Here is a 12,632-nt window from a genome sequence, read left to right as displayed (position 1 = left end):
TCTCACGTTAATAATAGCAACAATTGGCCTTACAATCGCTATCGACTTTACATGACATTTTCTTACTTTACACGGCCTAATCAGGCACTAGAGCCTGAAAATGTCGATAACAGCTTCCCATTGCCCCCAGAGCACCAAGGGAGACCCCTGCAAGTAGCAAGACACCAATTACACTGAGACTGGGACCAGATAATACCATCTCACTGTTATACAGTCCGGCCAAGTTCATCACTTCATTACTCAAAACCATTAACAATGAAGCAACAATGACTTGGGCCAATATTGCGCCTATTACCCCATACCACACCCCCATGTAAATAAAAGGCATCGCGATAAAGCCACGAGTCCCACCGACCATACTGATAACTTTTATTTCATCCCGCCGGCTTTCAATATTTAGGCGCACGGTATTACTGATTACCAAAACTACAGTCAACCCAGATATACCGCCCAGCATAACGGAAAAACGCTCAAACATGGTTAATATCGCCTGAAGTCTTTGCACCCACTGTCGATCTAGGCGAACCTCCTCTACCCCACCCATACTCTGAAAAGTAGCCACAGCATCATCCAGCTGCCTAAAGGAGGCACCACTAACAGGTACAAGTTGAATAACACTTGGCAACGGGTTAAACCCAAGGTGGGTAATAATGTTCTGCAGCCCTGTCTTCTGCTGAAAGTCCTGCAACCCCTGCTCCGGAGGTATATAGGTAACCTGTTCAACCAAAGGATGATCACTGTAGTCAGTAATACGCTGATCAATCACTTCCTGGTTGGTCTCATTATCCAGATAAACTGAGATTCTCGGCTGCCCATCCCATGTAGAACCAAATTGCTGAATATTGCTAACCAAAACAAAAAGCAGAACTGGCAGGGAAAAAGCCACAGCAATCAACAGACTATTCAGCAAACTAGCCAGAGGTGTCATCCACAGACGGTGAAGGGCATCTTTTCCTACCTGCTGGTGAAGGCTAGCCAAAGAATGAAGCGTCAGAGTGGCGACTGTTTGCCGGTTAGCGCCTCTTTTATGAGCATCGTTCCCAACTGCTTTTCCTGAAACAACCTTATCTTCCGAGGTTTTGTGGCGACGCCCATCACGCTTGCACTCACTATTTTTATTGAACAGGCTCACTGGACCTCCTGATCTGAGACCAGTCTGCCATGATCAAGTGTCAGGATGCGATGTCGCATCCGAGCAACCAGCGACATATCGTGACTGGCAATAAGGACAGTGACCCCAACCTGATTAAAATTCTCGAAGAGCTTCATAATTTCAGCCGATAGCTGCGGGTCAAGGTTCCCGGTAGGCTCATCAGCAAGAATCAGCGCTGGGCGATTCACCACCGCCCGAGCCAGCCCAACACGTTGCTGCTCACCACCTGAAAGCGCAACCGGGAAAAGTTTTTCCTTACTCAACAATCCAACCATATCCAGCGCAGCACGAACCCGACCAGCACAATCTCCCGGAGAATATCCTGCAATCAACAACGGCAAGGAAACATTATCAAAGACAGTACGATCAAAAAGCAGTTGATGGTTCTGGAAGACAACACCTATATTACGTCTAAGGTAAGGTATCCGGCTGATCTTTAACGCCCGCAGGTTATGACCTCCCACCCAGATCTGACCTGCACTGACCCTCTCAAGGAGCATAACCAGCTTCATCAATGTACTTTTCCCTGCGCCTGAGTGCCCGGTAAGAAAGGCTATCTCTCCCCGGTTCAGGTGAAAGCTGACCTGCTCCAGACCAACATGTCCACCCGGGTAACGCTTGCTGACACCGTCAAAGCGAATCATCCAGCAGTCCCTATCTCAATCCTTTCCTATGATGCTTTTTTCTATACGCTGTATAGACTTAATCTTCCTTGGAAAACAGTGCTTTCACAAACTCATTAGCAGAGAATGGCCGCAGGTCATCAATCTGTTCACCGACACCAAGAAAACGAATGGGCAGTTTCATCTGCTTCGACAGTGCAAAGATAACACCACCTTTAGCAGTACCATCGAGTTTGGTCAGCACCATACCTGTGAGCGGAACGGTCTCGTGAAATAAGCGGGCTTGGTTCAGCGCGTTCTGACCCGTACCGGCATCAAGCACCAGTAATACTTCATGAGGCGCATCAGGATCCAGTTTGCCCAACACACGCTTAACTTTTTTCAGTTCCTCCATCAAGTGATCCTTGTTATGGAGACGGCCTGCAGTATCTGCAATCAGTACATCAACATTACGAGCTCTGGCAGCCTCGAAAGCATCAAAAATAACGGAGGCACTGTCTGCGCCAGTATGCTGGGCGATTACTGGAATTTTATTACGTTCACCCCATACCTGAAGTTGCTCAACAGCTGCGGCACGGAATGTGTCACCTGCAGCGAGCATAACCTTACTGCCTTCAGACTGAAGCTTACGGGCCAGCTTGCCAATGGTTGTAGTTTTACCAACACCATTAACACCTACAACCAAAATAACGAAAGGGGTATCCTGCTCCGGAATTACCAAAGGCTGATCAGCTGGCTCCAGAACTTCTGCAAGCTCAGATTGCAGTGCTGACATCAGCGCATCCGCATCACCCAGCTCCTTGTATTTCACTTTCTGCGTGAGCTTTTCAATAATTTCCGTCGTCGCTTCAACGCCAACATCTGCTACCAGCAGCTGTGTTTCCAGCTCATCCAGCAGATCATCATCGATTTCTTTCTTACCGATGAAAAGCTCTGCAACTCCATCTACTAATACATTCCGAGTTTTGCTCAACCCTTGGCGCATACGGGAGAAAAAACCAATTTTCACTTCAAGACTGGCTTCTAGCAAAACTTCTTCAGCCGGTGCTCTCAGCTCGACTGACTCAACACCTTCCGGAGCAGAGACTTCTGCACTCTTGTCTTTATGGAGATCTTCTTTATGAAAGCCTTCATGGCTAACGTCGTGACGAGCAGCCACGTCATCAACCTGCTGAACAACTTCAGCAGTTACTTCAGCAGCATGAACTGTGGACTCAGGAACCGTTTCCGAGACAGTTCCAGAAACTACTTCTTTGGCAGAATCGGCTTCAACAACAGGATCATTTTTTTGCTCAACCTGCTCTTCCGAAACTTCATTTTGGGTATGTCGACCCCATGGCCAAAAGCTGCGTTTGGCTTTTTTCTCATCGTCTTTGCGCGAACCGAACATATACTACTTCAATAACCTTGGTGGGAAAGCCTGATAGAATCATGATTGCTATACCCTGGGCTTGTCCGGCGGAGTCTCCGCTGGAAGCACATTCAAAGTAAGCGTAATACATCATGAAAGCTATGAATAATCGCTTATCCTATCTTAATTCAGGCTGTCACGAAATGAACTTTATCTGGGGAAAAAGTACAACTCTCATTAACCAGAATGAACCTATTCATAATAAAAGATTACTACTCTGGACGACCTGTGTATTGGCTCTTATTATTCTGGTCTATTTTGCTTCTCTGGACTCCCATTCTTACAGCCCGTGAGAAACTATTACAGTGGGAAAGTCAATCTCATTCACAACGCCTTCTGCCGTCAATAACACAACCCCTCATGAGAAGCTTTACTAAGAGACTGCCCGAGTATTCTTCGTCAGGAAAGAACCAGCCATAACCATCACCACTGAAAACAATCAAAGGCCAAAGGCTTCCTACCGGTAAAAGCGCAACTACAGCCGTTCCAAACAAACAGACCATCACAGTTTAAATGCAGTAATATAAGGCCACTGCCGTACCGGCCATACTCTGAAACTCAGCCAGCGCCCCGGTTGCACAGACAGAACAGGTGAAGCTAATACCCACTGCAATCATCACAGGCAGGAGCAGTACAAAAGTTTCAGGCATTTGCAGCACAACGCCACCGAGCATTGCCATAGAACCAGAAAAAATGATCCCCATGCCTAACCTTCAAGTCCCAACCACACCCAGTTCCTGCGTTTCTTTCCCGACAAGTCGGCTCACAGTGATCATAACGACAGCAACAATCGCAAATAAAAGGTTGAATGCCAGAGCCGAGTATCCATGCTTCTCCACCAGAATGCCGGGGCAATAGATAAATAGACAAAAAAAGACCACATTGCCACTGCAAACCCATAGGCGTAGAGTTGAAATGCAGAAGAGGTAATAATCTTAGTGAACGCACCTTAATATCAGCCTTACCAGCAGCCGCATTCGTCTCAGGCCAATAGAATGAAGCATGCAGACCAGACACCACTCCAAAAATAGCAAGACGCCAGAATACGAACTGCCAGCCAAACCAGCTAATAAATACAGCACCTGCGATAGGCCGCAAAGCTGGAACAAAAGCCAGCAAACCACCGAGTAAAGCGTACAACGTGGCAGCTTCGTGGCGAAGGCCATAAACCTCCCGCACCGTTGCAACCAGAGCAACCGCACCACATGCCGGCCTGACAAAAGCACCAAAAGATAAAAACTTATATCGATCTCGTAAGTGTTAATGCAATAGAACCCACTGCAAACAGCAGGCTGTAAAACACTGTTATGGGCCTTCGCCCGTAACAGTGTTACGATAGTCCAAAAATAAGCCGGCACAACCAAACCTTAGCATATACAGTGATAATGTCAGCTGAACCAGCAACGGCGATGTAGAAAAGTATTCACAATGCTTGGTAAAGCTGGTAGATAAATATCCATACTTGGTGAAACCAGCAGGTCAAAAAGAACCATCAGCGACAAAGTACGTGCAAGATAACAATTCAAAGTTTTATTTGACAACGCTAAATGATGAGACAAACAGCAGAATTCCGTCAGAAGCAAAGAATACATTCCTGCGGTATGCAGGAGGGAATTCCAGACAAGCCTCAGCACCAAAATAGACTGCTGCGGCTTAAGTCGTGTTCTGACCATTGGCCTCATAATGTAACCTCGTGCTGATATGAAGGCTTATGTGGCATTCTCCATTAGCCATGATACCCGTTAATCACATAAGCACTCAGGCAAAGCAAAAGATACATACCCAGTAAGGTCTAAAGGCATGTGGGTTTCATGTTAAAGTCATTCAACTCTGCATGAAGGCTTGTGTGACCAACACTAAAGGCCACCCATGGTTAACGCATACTGCGTTGCTCACTGCTTATTGGAATAACCACCCCTGCAGTGCACCTTGCCTAGCGCCAACCATAGGCGTCTGGTCACATGTCTAATTGAGAAGGTGGTGGTTCTGTTGATACTACAATGCAGCCGCTAAAACATCATGGTTTCGATATAGCCGGTAACGACAAAGAGACGGGTTTATGGTTAGATAACGTCGTCAAACCAATTACTACATAACACCTTCTATTGTGAACGAATCCTACGCCCATACCATAGATTATTCATTCTTCGCACCAACTGTGATCATTTGTACGCTATCATTCAGCACCTTGAATCCATTATCCAACAAGAGCATCGCACCATAGAAAACTATATCCGGACTGAAGGCAACAAAGTGTTGCGCCTTCTTCTCCAATGATATTTGAATAAACAGTCCAATGATGGGCCGCAGCAATCGGTGGTAACGAGTAGCGACGGTGAGCAGAGAAATCACGGTAGAAAAAATACCTCCCGACAACTGACCTGCTTGTTTAGTTCTGTCGTAGTCAGGCATCGCAGTTACAGCCAGCAGAAGCAATCCCGCGTGTTCCCGATGGATGCTCAGTTAAACCTCAATACTGACAAGTACTCTGATGGCATGAGGGAAAAATTGTAAGTGATGTGATGGATCGCTCTTATGATCGAACAATTAAACGATATGGTGAGGGTTGCCCAAGGATGGTTGGGAAACGACAAACGATGCTCCTGGTAGCGGTTACGGCTCAAGACTTTGAGGCTTTTTACAACAGCTCAAGGTTGGGATTGAGCACACAGAAGACCTGCAGATCCTCAGTTTTAATGGTAATGGCCTAGTGATGAGCCAAGAAAGGTTGAGGAAAGCAACTAGGAAGAACGCGTAAAAGAGTCGGCAGAAGCTGCAAACCAGACTCAGTCTAGGAGAGAAGAAAGATCGCAAACTAATGGCACAGGTAGCCACCGTTATACGTAAAACCAAATCCTCGAACGGCAGAATCGGTCATGGATATGGATTGGAAGAGCGACAACGTTGTTAAAGTCCGTCCTCCACCCCAGAATAAGAGAGTGTGGCCCAGTGTAAAAAGAGAGGCAGAAGCCGTGATAGAAGAAGCTTTTGAGGAAGCGCTCAGGTTAGATTCGAAACAGAAACGACAGTGGGTCATTGTTATTGATAGGCACCCTAATCAACGGGAACTGAGTACCGGGATTATAAAAAAGAAGAGAGTTAAGACAACCATCATCATGGACTTTATCCATGTACTTGAATATCTGAGGAAAGCCTGTCACTGCTTACACGACAAGGGAGATTAGGCTATGAAAGCTGGATGGCAGAACAGTCCATGAAGATACTCAGGAGAGAGTCTCACTAGATGGACCGAGGAATCCGGCAAAGTGCGAACAAGAGAGGTCTGACAAAACGTGAGGCCATTGATAAGTGTGCAGACTATCTTCAAAAAACCGTCCTAGGCTCTGCTATGACAAGACGCTGGATGCTGGCTATCCGATTGCCAAAGGAGTCATTGAGGGAGCTTCCCGCCATTTGATCAATGACCGTATGGATCTAACCGTAGCAGAGTGGAGTTTGCAAGGGGTAGAGGCTGTGTTGAAGCTACGCTCACTGGATTCAAGTGGAGATTGGCTGGCGTATTGGAACTTCCATAAGGAGTGCTCTCACCTTCGCAATCATGGAGAACTAATGAATGTGACGTCGTAGCTAGGGCACCACACCCCATTGAGAACGCCTCACTAAGGTATGCACTTTCCCGAGGTTAATAACTGCTGCGCATGTCAATCTCGCTTGCCAATACAGTTAACGAGAGTTCGACTAGATAACCCCTTGCGCTACATAAACCTAAGCCTTTTTGTACATATTCATGTTACAGAAAAAGAGTGATTCGAGTACTTTATTGGTTGGCAAAGGCTAAGAATGAGCCATTTGGCACTTTTCAAAAAAACATCACTATGCCTCAAGCCATTAAAATCCAAGGGATGTAGCCAAAATTGAAGCATCGAACCCACGTTAGTTAGTTAGCATGTTATTTCATGACCTGACTAAGCGAAAAGAGTATCCTTACACCCAATTTCTCTCAACACCGTGGGTGCCTGTTAATGTCCCGTAAATCAAGAACCCCAAAGCAATCAGAACCACGATCTCAAACCGGTTCAATACATGTCTGCCGGGGTCAGCTGCGGATTATTGCTGGTGAGTGTAGAAGCAGAATATTCCCTGTAGCCAACGTTGTCGGATTGCGCCCAACATCCGACCGGGTCAAAGAAACTGTTTTTAACTGGTTGGCAATGGTTACTCCGAGAGCCAAAGTTCTGGATGTATTCAGTGGCTCCGGAGCACTGTCAATGGAAGCATTGTCCCGCGGTGCATCCTCAGCCATTTTGCTGGAAAAAAGCAAAGTTGCCGCAAAAACCATTAAGGGCAATCTATCTCTACTAAAAGCCCAACACGCACGAGTTATTGAAACGGACAGCCTAAAATGGTTAAACCAGCCAGCTGAAACCACCTTTGATCTTGTTTTCCTAGATCCCCCGTTTAGGCTGAACCTGCTGGAGCCGGCATGCCAGCTGCTTGAAAGCAATGGCCATCTACATGCGAACAGTCGCATCTACATTGAGGTAGAGAAAGAATTGACGCCATTGCCAGTTCCGGGAAACTGGAAACAGGAAAAAAGCAAAACAGCTGGGCAAGTAAGCTTCAGTCTGTGGTCTCGCATCAAAAAACAACAATAATCAGCATCTCACATATGGACTTACCGAAACGATATCAGTAATCTGTGCGAGGCGGGTCTTCATCCAATAAACAGTGCACCTGAACGCTGTAATATCCACAGGCTAACATTTTTTAGGATGCCGTGGGTCGTGTGCCTCTTTTACGACTTTTTAGTTCAAGAAGTTTCCATAAAGAATGGCTCATGGCAATTTTACCGTATTACTAATCTAAGAACGAACCTGAAAACTCTAAGGAGCAGTTCCCCATGAAACAACCCGTACGAATTGCGGTCACAGGTGCAGCTGGTAACATCAGCTACTCTCTGTTGTTCAAAATCGCTGCCGGTGGAATGCTGGGACCTGATCAGCCTGTTATCCTGCAATTGGTTGAGATACCCCAAGCTATGGACAAACTTCGTGGCGTCGCCATGGAGCTTGTAGACTGCGCTTTCCCACTGGTTCACGGCATAGGTCTGTACGATAATCCATTTGATGGTTTCCGTGGCATTCATTACGCCATGCTGGTTGGTGCTCGCCCACGCTCTAAGGGCATGGAGCGTGCTGACCTACTGGAAGCCAATGCCGTTATCTTTGCTGAACATGGCAAAGCACTGACCGAAGTGGCTAACCGTGATGTAAAAGCTCTTGTTATCGGCAACCCAGCGAACACCAACTGTCTTATTCTTTCCCGAAATGCGCCAGACTTGGCACCATCTCAGTTCTGTGCCATGACCCGCCTAGACCACAACCGAGCACTTGGTATCTTGGGTAACAAGCTGGGTGTAAACCCTTCTGACATTGATGGCGTTTGTGTATGGGGCAACCACTCACCGACTATGTACCCAGACCTTCACCATGCTCAGGTACTAGGCGATGAAGCTGCCATCGATATGATTGATGAGAAGTGGTATAAGGATGAGTACACCCCTAGCATCCAGAAACGCGGTGCTGAAATCATCGAATGGCGTGGCCTCTCCAGCGCAGCCTCTGCAGCTCAAGCCGCCATTGATCACATGCACGACTGGGCTCTGGGCAGTGTTGGCCGTGTCGTTTCCATGGGTATTATCTCCGATGGCAGCTACGGTATTGCCAAAGGTATTTGCTACTCTTTCCCTGTCCTCTGTGAGTTTGGTAGCTACCAAATTATTCAGAACCTTCACATTAACGCCTATGGTAAGGCAATGATGAAGAAAACTGAACAGGAACTACTGGAAGAAAAATCGGCAGTTGACCACCTACTGCCAAAAGACACCACGGCTCCTAGTGAAAAGCTGAAAGCTTCCAGCCGCAGCGGCAAGACTGAGTTTAATTCTAGTATCGATACCAGAGAGTCCTACTACAAGGCTGACCGCATATGCTAAGCAGATCACTCGCTATATAATTAAAGCAACACGCAGGAAAGGCTCAATTATGAGCCTTCCTTGTTAGCAACCACTGCATTGAACAAATTTGAAAGAACCAGAGTAGTATTCTTAGTTATTCCTTTATACTGTTCTTGAGAAGGCCTTTCATCACCACAAACCTATCTTGCCTTATCAAAAGTCTGGTTCTTCCCATCAGTTACAATCATTTTATAATCTGAAGTAGTTATAGTTAGCCGGACACACAGACTCTGGTAGTATCCAAGCCCTATAAGGTGTATCTAGATATTGGGAAAGAAAGTAAAACCTATATAGCAGAGTTAAAGGAATCACTGTGAAACTGCCTGTATAATCAGATCAGCCAGTCACTGAAACCGGCAGAGATCTTGGTGTTAACGTTAATCCCCTGTATACCTAGATTGCCAAGTATCATCGACCTAAGTCATCTGAAAAAGTCGAGAAAAATTATGAGCACGTATACGATGAGCTGAAACGTTTACGTAAAAAACGTGAGTTCTATGGTGAAAGACAGATGAGCCTCAGCCACTTAACTATCTTTCAGATACCAAACCACAGATAACAAACTGGAAGCTACAGTGTCTATTGGCAGTTTATTCTGTGATGTGGATGATTTCAGCATAACATTTGAATCACAATGGCATAGTCAACTAATATGTTATTCAAAAAATCCTTCAGTGATATCCAAGCTACCGCTCAGTGGAATAATACCCATCATCATCTATTTCCATCAGAGTGCCTTTCGCAATTTAAAGCGCTATTAGCGACTGATCACACAACATAAATCAACGTACGTTCAACGAGATAATCACTTGCGCTACATACAATTAATCCTTTGTATACATCATGCATGTTATAGGAAAAGAGTGATTTGAGTACTTTAACGTTAGTTCGACGCTCAGAAAACCATTGGGACACCTTCTGTTAGTACCTAAACATCAATATGTGACTTTCTTGGCTGCCGTGCATAGGCAATCAATCATGCCATCAAGTTTACAGCAAAGTTAAATGGTGGACGGTGTCGAGTATGTTCGATATGCGAAATATTCTTCACCTGATCATTTACGCTTTCTATTACTACCAGTTTCCTCAACATCATTTTATCCAAGGCCTACAGCTTTTTTTACTTCATATTTTTCCTGACTTTAGGTACCATATTCAGGCCTTCCCCTTGTAACTAGGCTACTAACTTCTCAGAGACATAGCCCTTATCCCCATAAATCCAACCAGTTAACTCTTTGATAAGACTTGGTACTGGTTTACGGTCATCATTGTTAGCCGTTGTCAGGCAAAATGATAGAATTCCTCCAAGATAGTTAATGATAAGGTGTAACTTAAAACCAAACTTCCAACCTGCAGACGTTTTCCCCAGTTTAGCCTCTTCACTGGAGACCTTGAGGCTATTGATTTTATAGTTGTCCCAGACAACGATGGGCGTCGATTCAATGAATGACAGGCCACTGATTGCCCACATGCACTGAGACTTTAGATAAACCGTCAGTGGTATCAAAGCCTGTTCCGAGAGTTCTACACAGCGATTAAGTGCAGTTCTTTTGATACTACAATGCAGCCGCTAAAACATCATGGGTTTCGATATATCCGGTACGACAAAGAGAAAGTGTTATGGAGTTATTGATGGGAGTTAAGGCAACCATAATCATGGACTTTATCCATATACTTGAATATCTGTTGAAAGCCGGTAACTGCATACCCAACAAGGGGTATGAGGCTATTGAAAGCTAGAAGGCCGAACGGTACCTAAAGATACTCAGGAGAGAGTCTGACAAGGTTGCTAGGGAAATCCGGTAAAGTGCGAGCAAGAGAGGTCTGACAAAACTGGAGGCCATTGATAAGTGTGCAGCCTATCTTAAAAAAACCGTCACAAGCTCTGCTGTGACAAGGCGCTGGATGCCAACTATCCGATGGCCAGTGGAGTTATTGAGTGAGCTTGCCTCCATTTGATCAATGTCCGTATGGATCTAATCAAGGCAAAGTGTAGTTTGCAATGACCAGAAGCTCTGTTGAAGCTACGCTCACTGGATTAAAGTGGATATTGGCAAGCGTATTGGAACTTCCATAAGTAATGCTCTCGCTTTCGTAATCATGGAGAACTATGAATTGGGGATCGTAGCAAGGGAACAACACCCAATAACAATGCCCCGCCGTTACTGCTCCGGATCTCGCCTGAGCGCTTCCTCTAAATTTCCTTTTATCACGGCTTACGCCTCTCTTTCTACACTGGCCCACACTCTCTTATTACTAGCTGAAGGTCGGAATTTAACAACGTTGTCGCTCTGCCCATCCATATCCATGACCGATTCTGCCGTTCGAGAATTGAGTTTTACCGTATAAACGGTGGCTACCGTGTCATTCGTTTGCGAGCTTTCTTCTCTTTTGGACTGAGCTTGGTTTGCAGCTTCTGCTGACTCTTTTGTGCATTCTTCCGTGTTGCTTACCTCAACCATTCCTACCGTATCACCAAGCCCTTACCGTCAAAACTGAGGATCTGCAGGTCTTCTGTTTGCTCAATCACAACCTTGCGCTGTTCGTAAAAAGCTTCAAAGTCTTGAGCCGTATCCGCTACCAGTTGCATAACCTGTCGTTTCCCAACCATACCTTGAGCAACTAGCACGAGGTCGTTCAATCGTTCGATCATAAGAGCGATCCATCACATAGCTGATAATTTTTCCCCTCATGCCATCAGAATACTTGTCAGTGTTGAGGTTTAACTGAGCATCCAGCGAAAACACGCTTAATAGCCTCCGCTGGCTGTAACTGCGGCGCTTGACTACGCCAGAACCAAACAAGCTGGTCAGTTATCGTGAGGTATTTCCCCTGATGTGATTTCTCTACTCACCGTCACTACCTATTCCAGACGATTGCTGCGGCTCATCATTGGCCTGCTTATCCAGATACCTTTAGAGGAGAAGGCTCAACACTGCATTGCCTTCAGTTCTGATATAGCCCTCTGGTGCCATGCTCTTGTTGAAGAGTGGACTCAAGGTTCTGCATGATAGCGCACAAATGATCACGAGATGATGAGAAGAATGAGTAATTTATGTCATTGGGGCAGGATGCATTCACAATAGACAGTACTATGGGTCATTGGTTTGACGACATTATATCACAATTAGCCGTATCTTTTTCGTTACCAGATGTATCGAAAACCATGCTGTTTTAACAGCTGCATTGTTATACCAAAAGAACCACACCCAAATGCAACCAATAGTGCCACCAAAACACAAAATCACCGTAACCAAAAAAGCCACTTATTATACAAGGGGCTTTTAAGCATTTGCCGTAACAGACAGTTTATGGTGCCGGCACCAAGAGTCGAACTCGGGACCCACTGATTACAAGTCAGTTGCTCTACCAACTGAGCTATACCGGCAAAGGAAGAGTGAATAATATTTATGCTGGATGTATTTGTCAACTCCCAGTCTCTTCCAATATGAATTGAGCCTGAAGAGA

At 45.6% G+C, this 12,632-nt stretch overlaps 2 protein-coding genes across 2 annotated transcripts; both read right to left on the bottom strand.

Moving 5' to 3' along the window:
• Positions 1 to 1,128: 1,128 nt before the first annotated feature.
• On the bottom strand, positions 1,129 to 1,797 carry LOC311328874 (cell division ATP-binding protein FtsE-like; the record flags this gene model as incomplete). Its single annotated transcript, XM_084462776.1, has 2 exons — positions 1,129 to 1,379; positions 1,563 to 1,797. The coding sequence occupies 2 exons, from the start codon at positions 1,795 to 1,797 to the stop codon at positions 1,129 to 1,131; spliced, it is 486 nt and encodes a 161-aa protein (XP_084318902.1).
• A 58-nt stretch (positions 1,798 to 1,855) lies between these two features.
• LOC311328873 (signal recognition particle receptor FtsY-like) lies at positions 1,856 to 2,761 on the bottom strand (the record flags this gene model as incomplete). The annotated part of the gene is made up of 1 exon (XM_084462775.1): positions 1,856 to 2,761. The coding sequence occupies one exon, from the start codon at positions 2,759 to 2,761 to the stop codon at positions 1,856 to 1,858; it is 906 nt and encodes a 301-aa protein (XP_084318901.1).
• Between the last annotated feature and the right edge of the window lie 9,871 nt (positions 2,762 to 12,632).

The sequence above is a fragment of the Borostomias antarcticus genome (assembly GCF_949987555.1).
Source record: "Borostomias antarcticus genome assembly, contig: scaffold_393, whole genome shotgun sequence".
NCBI classification, from domain to species: Eukaryota; Metazoa; Chordata; class Actinopteri; order Stomiiformes; family Stomiidae; genus Borostomias; species Borostomias antarcticus.
The sequence above is the reverse complement of the archived record's forward strand: the minus strand, read 5'-3'. Positions and strand labels throughout refer to the sequence as shown.